At 46.6% G+C, this 18,644-nt stretch overlaps 1 protein-coding gene across 14 annotated transcripts in view; it reads right to left on the bottom strand.

The window, feature by feature from the left end:
* Positions 1–18,644, bottom strand: part of EHMT1 (euchromatic histone lysine methyltransferase 1) — a 117,302-nt gene that overhangs the window by 5,029 nt on the left and 93,629 nt on the right. For all 14 annotated transcript variants that reach the window (XM_069747968.1, XM_069747965.1, XM_069747976.1 and 11 more), the window contains 7 exons: positions 17,084–17,238; positions 10,630–10,785; positions 10,395–10,539; positions 10,240–10,317; positions 9,186–9,301; positions 8,252–8,338; positions 1,012–1,090 (listed from right to left, as the gene is read on the bottom strand). In XM_069747968.1, the coding sequence (XP_069604069.1) occupies positions 1,012–1,090; positions 8,252–8,338; positions 9,186–9,301; positions 10,240–10,317; positions 10,395–10,539; positions 10,630–10,785; positions 17,084–17,238 (816 nt within the window). The remainder of the gene's footprint in view (positions 1–1,011; positions 1,091–8,251; positions 8,339–9,185; positions 9,302–10,239; positions 10,318–10,394; positions 10,540–10,629; positions 10,786–17,083; positions 17,239–18,644) is intronic.

Genomic DNA, 18,644 nt, shown 5'->3' with positions numbered 1-18,644 from the left:
CCAATGTACGACAGCTGCCCACGATGGATATGTGCAGTGCAATGTCCTCAACCACTCTCGCCATCCAATGTACGACAGCTGCCCACAATGGATATGTGCAGCAAAATGTCATCACCCACTCTCACCATCCAATGCACGATGGCGGCCCACGATGGATATGTGCAGCACAACGTCATCACCCACTCTCGCCATCCAATGCACGATGGCTGCCCACGATGGATTTGTGCAGCACAACGTCATCACCCACACTTGCTGTCCAATGCAAAAGTTAGCAGCAACATCTTTAACTTGCTGATGGCATAGCAGCGTAACAAATGGATCTGCCAGACACCGATATTTCCTTTTCTATTAAGGAAGGTAGATGATAATTTTTCGTGAGCACTTATACTGCCCACCCGGCGCTACTTATGCAAAAGCGCAGCCACCGAGGATTTTCTGAGGAACCGAGGGTGAGGAAGCAGCCAAAACTGTGCCATCAGAAATGAAATAAAAAGTAGAACAAATGAGGCCAGCGCTGTGTGAGGAGGAGCCGTGTGCTTTCCTTATGTCCTGGGGAGCAGAGAGACGAGCGGAGGAAGAGGAGGGGGTCTCCTTTCTTCTCAGCAGCGAACAACTGTACAAGCCAACTTTAATTACCACTGCTAATTTCAGCCACGTCGGGTCCCGAAGCGGAAAGATGCATTAAAGGATTTGGCCGTGCCTTCTGGGCACATTCATAATGATCTTTAATGGACGGCCGATGCCAATGGCGCACAATTAAAGTGGTTGGTTGAGAGCGGTCAGAGAACATTTGCACAGCACCCGCCGGTCTCCGGCATGCTCGGACAGTTCCCAGAATGTAGACGCCTGTGTGTTAGGCTTTGTGCAAATACCAAAACTTCCTGGAAATGGTTGACTCAATCATGGCCTGATTGGTGATGATCGCTCTCCTCGGGTGTCACAAGAGAGCTTCACCTGCACCACCCGAGATTTATGTCCTATTACAAGGTGCTATACCGCTCGGAAACTCACCTTATTATCCAGATCAAACAAATAGGTGTCGTCATCACGTACATCCGCCTCTGTGTCTGAAATTAACTCTCCAACGTACCTGGCAAGAATGATAATCAAAAAAGTAGACAGTGAAAACACAATGTGATACTACAGGATGGCGCCTCCACACGAAAACTGCCGCCCATCAGACAAGTTCTATTACTGCTCCCCCCAACTACAGTCTGAGCCGCACTACTACCTGCTGGTGTCACCGTCCTATAATCCCCAATAGCTGTGTATACAGACAAGTCCCATTATTGCTCCCCCAACTACAGTCTGAACCGCACTACTACCTGCTGGTGTCACCCTCTTATAATCCCCAATAGCTGTGTATACAGACAAGTCTTAATACTGCTCCCCCAACTACAGTCTGAGCCGCACTACTACCTGCTGGTGTCACCCTCTTATAATCCCCAATAGCTGTGTATACAGACAAGTCCTATTACTGCTCCCCCCACCCACAGTCTGAGCAGCACTAATACCTGCTGGTGTCACCCTCTTATAATGCCCAATAGCTGTATATACAGACAAGTCCTATTACTGCTCCCCCCAAACTACAGTCTGAGCCGCACTAATATCTGCTGGTGTCACCGTCCTATAATTCCCAATAGCTGTGTATACAGACAAGTCCTATTACTGCTCTCCCCCAACTACAGTCTGAGCCACACTAATACCTGCTGGTGTCACCGTCCTATAATTCCCAATAGCTGTATATACAGACAAGTCTTATTACTGCTCCCCCAACTACAGTCTGAGCCGCACTACTACCTGCTTGTGTCACCGTCCTATAATTCCCAATACCTGTTTATACAGACAAGTCCTATTACTGCTCCCCCAACTACAGTCTGAGCCGCACTACTACCTGCTGGTGTCACCCTCTTATAATCCCTAATAGCTGTGTATACAGACAAGTCCTATTACTGCTCCCCCCACCCACAGTCTGAGCAGCACTACTACCTGCTGGTGTCATCGTGCTATAATCCCCAATAGCTGTATATACAGACAAGTCCTATTACTGCTCCCCCCCAACTACAGTCCGAGCAGCACTACTACCTGCTGGTGTCACTGTCCTATAATCCCCAATAGCTGTGTATACAGACAAGTCCTATTACTGCTCCCCCCCAACTACAGTCTGAGCAGCACTAATACCTGCTGGTGTCACCCTCTTATAATGCCCAATAGCTGTATATACAGACAAGTCCCATTACTGCTCCCCCAACTACAGTCTGAGCCGCACTACTACCTGCTGGTGTCACCGTCCTATAATCCCCAATAGCTGTGTATACAGACAAGTCCTATTACTGCTCCCCCCCAACTACAGTCTGAGCAGCACTAATACCTGCTGGTGTCACCCTCTTATAATGCCCAATAGCTGTATATACAGACAAGTCCCATTACTGCTCCCCCAACTACAGTCTGAGCCGCACTACTACCTGCTGGTGTCACCGTCCTATAATCCCCAATAGCTGTGTATACAGACAAGTCCTATTACTGCTCCCCCCCCCAACTACAGTCTGAGCAGCACTACTACCTGCTGGTGTCACCCTCTTATAATCCCCAATAGCTGTGTATACAGACAAGTCCTATTACTGCTCCCCCCCACCCACAGTCTGAGCAGCACTAATATCTGCTGGTGTCACTCTCTTATAATGCCCAATAGCTGTGTATACAGACAAGTCCCATTACTGCTCCCCCCCAACTACAGTTTGAGCCGCACTAATACCTGCTGGTGTCACGGTCCTATAATGCCCAATAGCTGTATATACAGACAAGTCCTATTACTGCTCCCCCAACTACAGTCTGAGCCGCACTACTACCTGCTGGTGTCACGGTCCTATAATTCCCAATAGCTGTGTATACAGACAAGTCTTATTACTGCTCCCCCAACTACAGTCTGAGCCGCACTAATACCTGCTGGTGTCACCGTCCTATAATTCCCAATAGCTGTGTATACAGACAAGTCCCATTACTGCTACCCCCCCAACTACAGTTTGAGCCGCACTAATACCTGCTGGTGTCACGGTCCTATAATGCCCAATAGCTGTATATACAGACAAGTCCTATTACTGCTCCCCCCAAACTACAGTCTGAGCCGCACTAATATCTGCTGGTGTCACCGTCCTATAATTCCCAATAGCTGTGTATACAGACAAGTCCTATTACTGCTCTCCCCCAACTACAGTCTGAGCAGCACTAATACCTGCTGGTGTCACCGTCCTATAATCCCCAATAGCTGTGTATACAGACAAGTCCTATTACTGCTCCCCCCCAACTACAGTCTGAGCAGCACTAATACCTGCTGGTGTCACCCTCTTATAATGCCCAATAGCTGTATATACAGACAAGTCCCATTACTGCTCCCCCAACTACAGTCTGAGCCGCACTACTACCTGCTGGTGTCACCGTCCTATAATCCCCAATAGCTGTGTATACAGACAAGTCCTATTACTGCTCCCCCCCAACTACAGTCTGAGCAGCACTAATACCTGCTGGTGTCACCCTCTTATAATGCCCAATAGCTGTATATACAGACAAGTCCCATTACTGCTCCCCCAACTACAGTCTGAGCCGCACTACTACCTGCTGGTGTCACCGTCCTATAATCCCCAATAGCTGTGTATACAGACAAGTCCTATTACTGCTCCCCCCCCAACTACAGTCTGAGCAGCACTACTACCTGCTGGTGTCACCCTCTTATAATCCCCAATAGCTGTGTATACAGACAAGTCCTATTACTGCTCCCCCCCACCCACAGTCTGAGCAGCACTAATATCTGCTGGTGTCACTCTCTTATAATGCCCAATAGCTGTGTATACAGACAAGTCCCATTACTGCTACCCCCCAACTACAGTTTGAGCCGCACTAATACCTGCTGGTGTCACGGTCCTATAATTCCCAATAGCTGTGTATACAGACAAGTCTTATTACTGCTCCCCCAACTACAGTCTGAGCCGCACTAATACCTGCTGGTGTCACTCGCTTATAATGCCCAATAGCTGTATATACAGACAAGTCCTATTACTGCTCCCCCACCTACAGTCTGAGCCGCACTAATACCTGCTGGTGTCACCGTCCTATAATCCACAATAGCTGTATATACAGACAAGTCCTATTACTGCTCCCCCACCTACAGTCTGAGCCGCACTAATACCTGCTGGTGTCACCGTCCTATAATTCCCAATAGCTGTGTATACAGACAAGTCCTATTACTGCTCCCCCACCTACAGTCTGAGCCGCACTAATACCTGCTGGTGTCACCGTGCTATAATTCCTAATAGCTGTGTATACAGACAAGTCCCATTACTGCTCCCCCAACTACAGTCTGAGCCGCACTAATACCTGCTGGTGTCACTCTCTTATAATGCCCAATAGCTGTGTATACAGACAAGTCCTATTACTGCTCCCCCACCTACAGTCTGAGCCGCACTAATACCTGCTGTTGTCACCGTCCTATAATCCCCAATAGCTGTGTATACAGACAAGTCCTATTACTGCTCCCCCACCTACAGTCTGAGCCGCACTAATACCTGCTGGTGTCACTCTCTTATAATGCCCAATAGCTGTGTATACAGACAAGTCCCATTACTGCTACCCCCCAACTACAGTTTGAGCCGCACTAATACCTGCTGGTGTCACGGTCCTATAATTCCCAATAGCTGTGTATACAGACAAGTCTTATTACTGCTCCCCCAACTACAGTCTGAGCCGCACTAATACCTGCTGGTGTCACTCGCTTATAATGCCCAATAGCTGTATATACAGACAAGTCCTATTACTGCTCCCCCACCTACAGTCTGAGCCGCACTAATACCTGCTGGTGTCACTCGCTTATAATGCCCAATAGCTGTATATACAGACAAGTCCTATTACTGCTCCCCCCCAACTACAGTCTGAGCCGCACTAATACCTGCTGGTGTCACCGTCCTACAATCCCCAATAGCTGTGTATACAGACAAGTCCTATTACTGCTCCCCCCCACCCACAGTCTGAGCAGCACTAATATCTGCTGGTGTCACTCTCTTATAATGCCCAATAGCTGTGTATACAGACAAGTCCCATTACTGCTACCCCCCAACTACAGTTTGAGCCGCACTAATACCTGCTGGTGTCACGGTCCTATAATCCACAATAGCTGTATATACAGACAAGTCCTATTACTGCTCCCCCACCTACAGTCTGAGCCGCACTAATACCTGCTGGTGTCACCGTCCTATAATTCCCAATAGCTGTGTATACAGACAAGTCCTATTACTGCTCCCCCACCTACAGTCTGAGCCGCACTAATACCTGCTGGTGTCACCGTCCTATAATTCCTAATAGCTGTGTATACAGACAAGTCCCATTACTGCTCCCCCAACTACAGTCTGAGCCGCACTAATACCTGCTGGTGTCACTCTCTTATAATGCCCAATAGCTGTGTATACAGACAAGTCCTATTACTGCTCCCCCACCTACAGCCTGAGCCGCACTAATACCTGCTGGTGTCACCGTCTTATAATCCACAATAGCTGTGTATACAGACAAGTCCTATTACTGCTCCCCCAACTACAGTCTGAGCCACACTAATACCTGCTGGTGTCACCGTCCTATAATTCCCAATAGCTGTGTATACAGACAAGTCCTATTACTGCTCCCCCCACCTACAGTCTGAGCCACACTAATACCTGCTGGTGTCACCGTCCTATAATTCCCAATAGCTGTGTATACAGACAAGTCCTATTACTGCTCCCCCAACTACAGTCTGAGCCACACTAATACCTGCTGGTGTCACCGTCCTATAATTCCTAATAGCTGTGTATACAGACAAGTCCCATTACTGCTCCCCCAACTACAGTCTGAGCCGCACTAATACCTGCTGGTGTCACTCTCTTATAATGCCCAATAGCTGTATATACAGACAAGTCCTATTACTGCTCCCCCACCTACAGTCTGAGCCACACTAATACCTGCTGGTGTCACCGTCCTATAATTCCCAATAGCTGTGTATACAGACAAGTCCTATTACTGCTCCCCCAACTACAGTCTGAGCCACACTAATACCTGCTGGTGTCACCGTCCTATAATTCCTAATGGCTGTGTATACAGACAAGTCCCATTACTGCTCCCCCAACTACAGTCTGAGCCGCACTAATACCTGCTGGTGTCACTCTCTTATAATGCCCAATAGCTGTATATACAGACAAGTCCTATTACTGCTCCCCCCACCTACAGTCTGAGACACACTAATACCTGCTGGTGTCACCGTCCTATAATTCCTAATGGCTGTGTATACAGACAAGTCCCATTACTGCTCCCCCAACTACAGTCTGAGACACACTAATACCTGCTGGTGTCACCGTCCTATAATCCCCAATAGCTGTGTATACAGACAAGTCCTATTACTGCTCCCCCCACCTACAGTCTGAGACACACTAATACCTGCTGGTGTCACCGTCCTATAATCCCCAATAGCTGTGTATACAGACAAGTCCCATTACTGCTCCCCCAACTACAGTCTGAGCCGCACTAATACCTGCTGGTGTCACTCGCTTATAATGCCCAATAGCTGTATATACAAACAAGTCCTATTACTGCTCCCCCCCAACTACAGTCTGAGCCGCACTAATACCTGCTGGTGTCACCGTCCTACAATCCCCAATAGCTGTGTATACAGACAAGTCCCATTACTGCTCCCCCAACTACAGTCTGAGCCACACTAATACCTGCTGGTGTCACCCTCTTATAATCCCCAATAGCTGTATATACAGACAAGTCCTATTACTGCTCCCCCCACCTACAGTCTGAGCCGCACTAATACCTGCTGGTGTCACCCTCTTATAATCCCCAATAGCTGTGTATACAGACAAGTCCTATTACTGCTCCCCCCACTTACAGTCTGAGCCGCACTAATACCTGCTGGTGTCACCCTCTTATAATCCCCAACAGCTGTGTATACAGACAAGTCCTATTACTGCTCCCCCCACCCACAGTCTGAGCCGCACTAATACCTGCTGGTGTCACCGTCCTATAATCCCAAATAGCTGTATATACAGACAAGTCCTATTACTGCTCCCCCCACCCACAGTCTGAGCCGCACTAATACCTGCTGGTGTCACCGTGCTATAATCCCCAATAGCTGTGTATACAGACAAGTCCTATTACTGCTCCCCCCACCCACAGTCTGAGCCGCACTAATACCTGCTGGTGTCACCGTGCTATAATCCCCAATAGCTGTGTATACAGACAAGTCCTATTACTGCTCCCCCCACCCACAGTCTGAGCCGCACTAATACCTGCTGGTGTCACCCTCTTATAATCCACAATAGCTGTATATTAGGCAACTGCTAGAAATGCAATTCCCTTTCACATGTCAGTAAAGGTCCTCCGTGCCCTCATTGTGGCCAAGACCACAAGCAACAAATGGTCCTGATCCAAAGTAAGACATTTGCCAACTCTCCTGGAAAAGAAAAAGAGAGCCCTTTGGAAGAGATGGCAAATCTCCCGGCTGCCTTGTGTGCCATGGTTCATATCCTTCCGGAAGGTCACGCATGGAAGCTGCTAACTTTACACCTAAACCTTACGAAGCAGTCGGCAGAACACTTGTTCGGCTGATGGCTATTCCTACTGACACCACCTTACATATGCATGCTCGGTTGGGCTGAGCATGTTTGTGTTGTCAGCTGGAGAGTAACAGTAGGATAGGGCCAAAGGTGACCTAATATACATGGGTCCAAGCTGCCGGCAGTGGTGGCCCTACAGAAATTATATTAATCTGCTTGTATACAATAAATTAGTATATTAAGAATATCTAGAACAGCAGGTTCTTAATCATGGGGTGCAGCTGCATCCATTGGTGCTGGTACACTAATGCACCATGCCACCGATGTGTCCCACCGTCTGACTGCCTGTAGTATAAGACTTGTGGCTGGTCCCTCCAAATGCATTTTCCATTGCACAGAAAATTCCTTCAGTGCTTAACCAGGGCAGAAAATCTTGTCTCCAGGCTATGGGAAGAAAGAACACTCCGCAAACTCCACCTTGTGGAGAACGTTGGTGTGCAACATTGCACAGCGAGGCGAACCAGGACAGTCACACCATCACCATCCGTAAGGTACGACCATGATGGACAGGCATCGCCAGACAGAGCAGTCCTGGCACATGTCCGGTGAGATATATTCTCACGACTTCCTGAGCAGGCAATGTCTATACAGAGGAGAAGGTATGACAAAGAATCACTTACTCGCACACAAACGTCCCCATGGGGATCTCCTGCAGCGTCCGCACTCCCCAGCCCATATTTTTGGTCCGGTACAGCTGTAATCTGATCCTGTGGGAATGAAACAAGTGAAAAAGCAATTACGGAAATGTTAACATACCTGAACCTTTTTTTTCGGCACAAATATATCCCGATCAAAGATTGTGAAGATTCATAAAGACTGGAGAAACAGCGGGAGGATAGACGGTGCCAGCTGTGCCATAGACATCAAAGAGATGAATGCCCGCTCAGCCTGCCCAATCTATGCAGGATCCGGTATGTCAGGATAAGAGCAGACTGTGGAAACCAGGACTACACCTCAGCAGTTCCATAGTCCCCAATTACAAGACATAGGTCAAAAGTGTGCTCCTTAGGCCAGTATGTGCCAATGTATCTGTATAGGTAAAAGGCTGCCGGCTGCACGATCCTATAGAGCAGTGTTCCCCAACTCCGGTCCTCAAGAGCCACCAACAGGTCTTGTTTTCAGGATTTCCTTAGTATTGCCCAGGTGATAATTGCATCACGAGGACAGGCAAGCATACAATCACCTGTGCAATACTAAGGAAATCCTCAAAACATGACCTGTTGGTGGCTCTTGAGGACAGGAGTTGGGGAACACTGCGATAGAGGGTCACCGTGCAATGTGGAGCTACGGTGAAATGACGCCACGGCCACCATCCAGACTGTGGGACATAAACCTTCTAGGTGCGTACGGGTAACTGTGACCACAAAAGCAGTGTTTAGGGGTCCAGACTCCTCAGGGGTGAGGAAGAATGGAACACGATCAATTAAAGATGGCTGCTCCATGTTCCTGTGGAGGATAAGCAGCTGCTAGAGGTGTATGGCAGCCACTTATACCTCCTCACCCGGGAGAGCGTGCATGTGTAATCGGAGGGATAAAGACTGTACGGAGACTCACTTTAGGCCGTTCTGCACCACTCTGTTGCGACAGTTTCGCCAGCAGGAGCAGGCGTGGTTACATTCAAAGATCAGCGGTGGTTCCACCATGTTGAATTCAGGCAATAGGCGTCCACTCTAAAAGAGGAGAAACATTATTTTAGGGACCACTAACTCAATGTGAACGGTCACAACCGATCGCTATTCAAGAGCAACGGTCTTATCTATTAATTTATAAGGGCTGCCCAGGACCTTGGTGCTCCAGCGAACGCCGTTCTTCCTCCATTGCGGACCCGGCACAGCACCACGTTTGGTAGCACAACTCAAGTCACCCGATTGGTAAATGTGTCCTTACAGGATGTTAATCACTTATACTTTAGGAATTTAGAGGTGCTCCTGACAAGTCGCACATCGCTCGCTCACCAGGTCTAGTAGGTACTGTATATGCCAGTCCTAATAATTTGGAGGCATGAAAGATACCTGGCAAGCAGCTGTGCCTCTTACCTCTCTGAGCATAACTGCGAGGTGCTACACTTTTAAAAAAAATGACAACTTTGCCTTTAAGGGTTATTCCCATCTTCATAGATGGATATAAATAATAGTTGCTGTAAATATAAACTCTTTTGCAATTTGCGACTTTTTGAAATTTACAGCCTTTCTTACAATATTAACACTTTTCTGCTCTTTTGTTTACAGCTTGTTGCCTAGGTGACCAACCACTTCTAAGCAGTGTGCTGAAGCTGACCGGGATTAGGCAGTAACAGTGATCCTGGCCAGCTACAAAAGAATGTTTACAGGCTTAACAGGAAATAACTTGTGAGCACTTGCGCATGTTCTGCTGGTTAGCAGCGGTGGTCGATCTCCAAGGCAACTAATTGTAAACAAAAGAAAAGTACTAATATCTCAAGAACTGCTGAAAATGTTAATAAGCAGTAAATTGTGAAAGATAGGAAAACCACTTTTAAAATACTCTTTTCTGTACGAACCAAACAGTAGTCCACCCCCCACCCTCCCCTTTTATTATTGGAGGTAACCACTAATAGCGGTTATGATGGGCAGATGCCGCAGATACGTACCTTATCATACCAACACCTCATGCTTAGCTGGCTGCACATGCAGTTACTAGAGGAACAGTCGTCTATGCACACACAGTACTGAGAAGAGAAGAAAATCATTCATAACTGTCCTGTACAGCTGGGTTCAGTCTATAGAGGGCGCTGCTGCATTTTACCTGAAGGTGGGTAATGTTTCGGTCAACGTTGAGCGGGGAGGTGACGCAGTTTTGGGAGACATATTTGTAATTTATGGGGCACGGTTCTAAGTCTTCGCCATTGATGCAGGGTATCGGGATATTCTCGTAGCCCCTGGATATATCCCTTTTAACAAAATAAAAATATGTGGACTCCATACCAAAAAAATAAAATAAATCTGATGGACGCCATGGAGGACCTGGTGCCACTACTAACCTATTCATTACGACCTCCTCCAGTTTTGGCTTCTCAGACGAGTTACTCCTATTCTTGAGAGCGGTCCAGACTTGGGAGTTGGGGCTGCAACACTCCAGGGGGGTTTCGCCCTCCTTGTTTTTCAGACCAACCTCAGCACCATGACTTAAGAAGAGCCTAGAGCAAAAGATTGACAGGTAAAGTCTTACATGGCGGAGATGGACTGCTGTATGCCAACGACAGTGTTAGCGGGCACTGATGTCACCAATGAGGGGCTTGTATACCTACTGCTTTTTTTAAAAAGTATTACCCCTTTAAAGGGAACCTGTCAGCAGAATTGTGCACAGTAACCTACAGACAGTGTCAGGTTGGCGCCATTATGCTGATTACACCGATACCTGGTGATGAAATACGACTTGTGGTTGTTGTTTAACCCCATCCCGACCCATGACGCCACGTAGGCGTCATGAAAGTCGGTGCCATTCCGACCCATGACGCCTATGCGGCGTCATGGAAAGTTCGCGTCCCTGCAGATCGGGTGAAAGGGTTAACTCCCATTTCACCCGATCTGCAGGGACAGGGGGAGTGGTAGTTTAGCCCAGGGGGAGTGGCTTCACCCCCTCGTGGCTACGATCGCTCTGATTGGCTGTTGAAAGTGAAACTGCCAATCAGAGCGATTTGTAATATTTCACCTATTATAACGGGTGAAATATTACAATCCAGCCATGGCCGATGCTGAAATATCATCGGCCATGGCTGGAAATACTAGTGTGCCCCCACCCCACCCCTCCGATCGCCCCCCCAGCCCTCCGATCTGGCCGGTACACTGCTCCGGCTCCCCTCCGTCCAGTGCTCCGCTCCCCCCCGTGCTCTTGTCCGCTCCCCCCGTGTTCCAATCACCCCCCCGTGCTCCAATCACCCCCCCTGCACTCCGATCCACCCACCCCCCCCCCCCCCGGTGCTCCGTTCCACCCCCCCGTGCTCCATTCCAGCCCCCCCGTGCTCCGTTCCACGCCCCCCGTGCTCCGTTCCACCCCTCCCGCACTCCGATTCCCCCCCCCCGTGCTCCGATCCCCCCCCCACCCCGTCATACTTACCGATCCAGCCGGGGTCCCGTCCGTCTTCTCCCTGGGCGCCGCCATCTTCCAAAATGGCGGGCGCATGCGCAGTGCGCCCGCCGAATCTGCCGGCCGGCAGATTCGTTCCAAAGTGCATTTTGATCACTGAGATATAATCTATCTCAGTGATCAAAATAAAAAAAATAATAAATGACCCCCCCCCCTTTGTCACCCCCATAGGTAGGGACAATAAAAAAATAAAGACATTTTTTTTTTCCACTAATGTTAGAATAGGGTTAGGGTTAGGGTTAGGGGTAGGGGTAGGGTTAGGGTTAGGGGTAGGGTTAGGGGTAGGGTTAGGGTTAGGGCTAGGGGTAGGGGTTTCGGTATGTGCACACGTATTCTGGTCCTCTGCGGATTTTTCCGCTGCGGCTTTGATAAATCCGCAGTGCTAAACCGCTGCGGATTTATGGCGGATTTACCGCGGTTTTTCTGCGCATTTCACTGCGGTTTTACAACTGCGATTTTCTATTTGAGCAGTTGTAAAACCGCTGCGGAATCCGCACAAAGAAGTGACATGCTGCGGAATGTAAACCGCTGCGTTTCCGTGCAGTTTTTCCGCAGCATGGGCACAGCGATTTTTGTTTCCTGTAGGTTTACATTGAACTGTAAACTCATGGGAAACTGCTGCGGATCCGCAGCGTTTTCCGCAGCGTGTGCACATACCTTTAGAATTAGGCTATGTGCACACGGTGCGGATTTGGCTGCGGATCCGCAGCAGTGTTCAATCAGGTTTACAGTACCATGTAAACATATGAAAAACCAAATCCGCTGTGCCCATGGTGCGGAAAATACCGCGCGGAAACGCTGCGTTGTATTTTCCGCAGCATGTCAATTCTTTGTGCGGATTCCGCAGCGTTTTACACCTGTTCCTCAATAGGAATCCGCAGGTGAAATCCGCACAAAAAACACTGGAAATCCGCGGAAAATCCGCAGGTAAAACGCAGTGCCTTTTACCCGCGGATTTTTCAAAAATGGTGCGAAAATATCTCACACGAATCCGCAACGTGGGCACATAGCCTTAGGGTTAGGGTTGGAATTAGGGTTGTGGTTATGGTTAGGGGTGTGTTGGGGTTAGGGTTGTGGTTAGGGGTGTGTTGCGGTTAGGGTTGTGTTTAGGGTTATGGCTACAGTTGGGATTAGGGTTAGGGGTGTGTTGGGGTTAGTGTTGGAGGTAGAATTGAGGGGTTACCACTGTTTAGGCACATCAGGGGTCTCCAAACGCAACATGGCGCCACCATTGATTCCAGCCAATCTCGTATTCAAAAAGTCAAATGGTGCTCCCTCACTTCCGAGCCCTGACGTGTGCCCAAACAGTGGTTTACCCCCACATATGGGGTACCAGCATACTCAGGACAAACTGCGCAACAATTACTGGGGTCCAATTTCTCCTGTTACCCTTGTGAATCAAAAAAAATGCTTGCTAAAACATAATTTTTGAGGAAAGAAAAATGATTTTTTATTTTCACGGCTCTGCGTTGTAAACGTCTGTGAAGCACTTGGGGGTTCAAAGTGCTCACCACATATCTAGATAAGTTCCTTGGGGGGTCTAATTTCTAAAATGGGGTCACTTGTGGGGGTTTCTACTGTTTAGGCACACCAGGGGCTCTGCAAACGCAACGTGACACCCGCAGACCATTCCATCAAAGTCTGCATTTCAAAAGTCACTACTTCCCTTCTGAGCCCCGACGTGTGCCCAAACAGTGGTTTACCCCCACTCATGGGGTATCAGCGTACTCAGGAGAAACTGGACAACAACTTTTGGGGTCCAATTTCTCCTGTAACCCTTGGGAAAATAAAAAATTCTGGGCTAAATAATTATTTTTGAGGAAAGAAAACGTATTTATTATTTTCACGGCTCTGCATTATAAACTTCTATGAAGCACTTGGGGGTTCAAAGTGCTCACCACACATCTAGATAAGTTCCTTTGGGGGTCTAGTTTCCAAAATGGGGTCACTTGTGGGGGGTTTCTACTGTTAAGCCACATCAGGGGCTCTGCAAACGCAACGTGACGCCCACAGAGCATTCCATCAAAGTCTGCATTTCAAAACGTCACTACTTCACTTCCGAGCCCCGGCATGTGCCCAAACAGTGATTTACCCCCACATATGGGGTATCATCGTACTCAGGAGAAACTGGACAACAACTTTTGGGGTCAAATTTCTCCTGTTACCCTTGGGAAAATAAAAAATTGCAGGCTAAAAGATCATTTTTGAGAAAATAATTTTTTTTTTTTTTTCATGGCTCTGCGTTATAAACTTCTGTGAAGCACTTGGGGGTTCAAAGTCCTCACCACACATCTAGATTAGTTCCTTTGGGGGTCTAGTTTCCAAAATGGTGTCATTTCTGGGGGATCTCCAATGTTTAGGCACACAGGGGCTCTCCAAACGTGACATGGTGTCCGCTAATGATTGGAGCTAATTTTCCATTTAAAAAGCCAAATGGCGTGCCATCCCTTCTGAGCCCTGCCGTGCGCCCAAACAGTGGTTTACCCCCACATATTGGGTATCTGCGTACTCAGGACAAACAGGACAACAATATTTGGGGTCCAATTTCTCCTATTATCCTTGGCAAAATAGGAAATTCCAGGCTAAAAAATCATTTTTGAGGAAAGAAAAATTATTTTTTATTTTCATGGCTCTGCGTTATAAACTTCTGTGAAGCACCTGGGGGTTTAAAGTGCTCAATATGCATCTAGATAAGTTCCTTGGGGGGTCTAGTTTCCAAAATGGGGTCACTTGTGGGGGAGCTCCAATGTTTAGGCACACAGGGGCTCTCCAAACGCGACATGGTGTCCGCTAACAATTGGAGCTAATTTTCCATTCAAAAAGTCAAATGGCGCGCCTTCCCTTCCGAGCCCTGCCGAGTGCCCAAACAGTGGTTTACCCCCACATATGAGGTATCGACGTACTCGGGAGAAATTGCCCAACAAATTTTATGATCCATTTTACCCTACTGCCCATGTGAAAATGAAAAAATTGAGGCGAAAAGAATTTTTTTGTGAAAAAAAAGTACTTTTTCATTTTTACAGATCAATTTGTGAAGCACCTGAGGGTTTAAAGTGCTCACTAGGCATCTAAATAAGTTCCTTGGGGGGTCTAGTTTCCAAAATGGGGTCACTTGTGGGGGAGCGCCAATGTTTAGGCACACAGGAGCTCTCCAAACGCGACATGGTGTCCGCTAACGATGGAAATAATTTTTCATTCAAAAAGTCAAATGGCGCTCCTTCCCTTCCGAGCCTTACCATGTGCCCAAACAGTGGTTTACCCCCACATGTGAGGTATTGGTGTACTCAGGAGAAATTGCCCAACACATTTTAGGATCCATTTTATCCTGTTGCCCATGTGAAAATGAAAAAATTGAGGCTAAAAGAATTTTTTTGTGAAAAAAAAGTACTTTTTCATTTTTACGGATTAATTTGTGAAGCACCTGGGGGTTCAAAGTGCTCACTATGCATCTAGATAAGTTCCTTGGGGCGTCTAGTTTCCAAAATGGGGTCAATTGTGGGGGAGCTCCAATTTTTAGGCACACGGGGGCTCTCCAAACGTGACATGGTGTCCGCTAAAGAGTGGAGCCAATTTTTGATTCAAAAAGCCAAATGGCGCTCCTTCCCTTCCAAGCCCTGCCGTGCGCCCAAACAGTGGTTTACCCCCACATATGAGGTATCAGCGTACTCAGGACAAATTGGACAACAACTTTCGTGGTTCAGTTTCTCCTTTTACCATTGGGAAAATAAAAAAATTGTTGCTAAAAGATAATTTTTGTGACTAAAAAGTTAAATGTTCATTTTTTTCCTTCCATGTTGCTTCTGCTGCTGTGAAGCACCTGAAGGGTTAATAAACTTCTTGAATGTGGTTTTGAGTACCTTGAGGGGTGCAGTTTTTAGAATGGTGTCACTTTTGGGTATTTTCAGCCATATAGAACCCTCAAACTGACTTCAAATGTGAGGTGGTCCCTAAAAAAAATGGTTTTGTAAATTTCGTTGTAAAAATGACAAATCGCTGGTCAAATTTTAACCCTTATAACTTCCTAACAAAAAAAAATTTTGTTTCCAAAATTGTGCTGATGTAAAGTAAACATGTGGGAAATGTTATTTATTAACTATTTTGTGTCACATATCTCTCTGGTTTAACAGAATAAAAATTCAAAATGTGAAAATTGCGAAATTTTCAAAATTTTCGCCAAATTTCCGTTTTTATCACAAATAAACGCAGAATTTATTGACCTAAATTTACCACTAACATGAAGCCCAATATGTCACGAAAAAACAGTCTCAGAACCGCTAGGATCCGTTGAAGCGTTCCTGAGTTATTACCTCATAAAAGGACACTGGTCAGAATTGCAAAAAACGGCAAGGTCTTTAAGGTCAAAATAGGCTGGGTCATGAAGGGGTTAATCATTATTTTCAGTTTTGAGTTAATGATATGCCCGTGTATCATGCTATAAATAAATTCATCAGAAAAAAAGGTGTGTTTAAAAATGACGCCTACACAGCGATCTGATAGCTGCTACGGCGCAAGCGCTAGCGGAGCCATCTTGCTTGAGGAAAAAAAGAATTCCTCTTCAAAAAAGGTGTCAGCGGCAACTGCGCAATAGCAGCTATCGGATCACCAGTAGCTGCTACTGTGCAGGCGCCATCTTCAGACCTTTTTTCTTTCAGGTTACTTTCACACATCAGGTTTTTTGTTTTAGGCACAATCCGGCAAGTTTTGAAAAAAACGGAAGGGATCCGTTTTTTTTTACGCTGGATCTGTTTATATCTCATAGACTTGCATTAGCGACGTCTCTCTCTCAAGTCACTGTAAACTCCATGTTAAAAATAAACACTGGATCTGGCAGAAAAATGGATCGGTTGCATCAGTTAAATTCACCATTTGCAACGGATCCGTTTTTTACAACATTAGCCGGATTCTGCCTGAAACAATAAACCTGATGTGTGAAAGTAGCCTTACACATGCGATCATGCTGCAGCGCAGGTGCCGCAGGTGTTTTTTTTTTTTCACGATTAATCAGACCACCACATGCAGACCCACCCCACGAGCCCTCCCCACAGCACAGGCATATCATTAACACAAAACTGAAAAGATTAAACAACAACCACAAGACGTATTTCATCACCCAGGTATCGTTGTAATCAGTGTAATGGCACCGACCTGACACTGTCTGTAGTTTACCGGGCAAAATCCTGCTGACAGGTTCCCTTTAAATAAAAGAAAATAAAACAAAAAATAAAGACACCTATAAATACATGTTAGTGACAGAGCTAGATGAGCAGCAGTATGGCGGCTATCCCAGCCTCCCCAGGATTAGTGACTATTCCGGCCTATACACACACATGCTCTGAGCTCCGACTTACGAGACGCATTCATATCGGTTCTCCCGAGCAGCGATGTGAAGAGGGGAATCTCCATGGATGTTGACAGCTCTCAGGTCACATTTAGATGCCAGAAGGATCTCAGCAATTTCAACAGCTCCGGCAAATGCCGCCCAGTGCAGGCAGATGTTCTCTTCCTGGAATGGGGCAGAGAAGACGGAGAAAGAGGTATAGATGGATTCATTGTGATGTCCACCTTACTACTCCAATGTACAGTTTACATGTAGCATTAATCTGTGTACACATCATAACTTATCTAACAATAATCCTGAGTTACATCCTGTATTATACTCCAGAGCTGCACTCACTATTCTGCTGGTTCAGTCACTGTGTACATACATTACTGATCCTGTACTGATCCTGAACTACATCCTGTATTATACTCCAGAGCTGTACTCACTATTCTGCTGGTGCAGTCATTGTGTACATACATTACTGATCCTGTACTGATCCTGAACTACATCCTGTATTATACTCCAGAGCTGTACTCACTATTCTGCTGGTTCAGTCACTGTGTACATACATTACTGATCCTGTACTGATCCTGAACTACATCCTGTATTATACTCCAGAGCTGCACTCACTATTCTGCTGGTGCAGTCACTATGTACATACATTACATTACTGATCCTGAGTTACATCCTGTATTATACCCCAGAGGTGCACTCACTATTCTGCTGGTGCAGTCACTGTGTACATACATTACTGATCCTGAGTTACATCCTGTATTATACTCCAGAGCTGCACTCACTATTCTGCTGGTGCAGTCACTATGTACATACATTACATTACTGATCCTGAGTTACATCCTGTATTATACCCCAGAGGTGCACTCACTATTCTGCTGGTGCAGTCACTGTGTACATACATTACTGATCCTGAGTTACATCCTGTATTATACTCCAGAGCTGCACTCAATATTCTGCTTGTGCAGTCACTGTGCACATACATTACTGATCCTGAGTTACATCCTGTATTATACTCCAGAGCTGCACTCACTATTCTGCTGGTGCAGTCACTGTGTACATACAGTTATATAAAAAAGTTTGGGCACCCCTATTAATCTTAAGCTTAATGTTTTATAAAAATTGTTTTTTTTTTGCAACAGTTGTTTCAGTTTCATATATCTAATAACTGTTGGACACAGTAATGTTTCTGCCTTAAAATGAGGTTTATTGTACTAACAGAAAATGTGCAATCTGCATTCAAACAAAATTTGACAGGTGCATAAGTATGGGCACCCCACCAGAAAGTGACATTAATATTTAGTAGATCCTCCTTTTGCAAAAATAACAGCCTCTAGTCGCTTCCTGTAGCTTTTAATGAGTTCCTGGATCCTGGATGAAGGCATATTTGACCATTCCTCTTTACTAAACAATTCCAGTTCAGTTAAGTTTGATGGTCGCCGAGCATGGATAGCCCTCTTCAAATGATCCAACAGATGTTCAATGATATTCAGGTCTGGGGACTGGGATGGCCATTCCAGAACAGTGTAATTGTTCCTCTGCATGAATGCCTGAGTAGATTTGGAGCGGTGTTTTGG

Source organism: Ranitomeya imitator, chromosome 2 (genome assembly GCF_032444005.1).
Source record: "Ranitomeya imitator isolate aRanImi1 chromosome 2, aRanImi1.pri, whole genome shotgun sequence".
Lineage (NCBI taxonomy): Eukaryota > Metazoa > Chordata > Amphibia > Anura > Dendrobatidae > Ranitomeya > Ranitomeya imitator.
The sequence above is the reverse complement of the archived record's forward strand: the minus strand, read 5'-3'. Positions and strand labels throughout refer to the sequence as shown.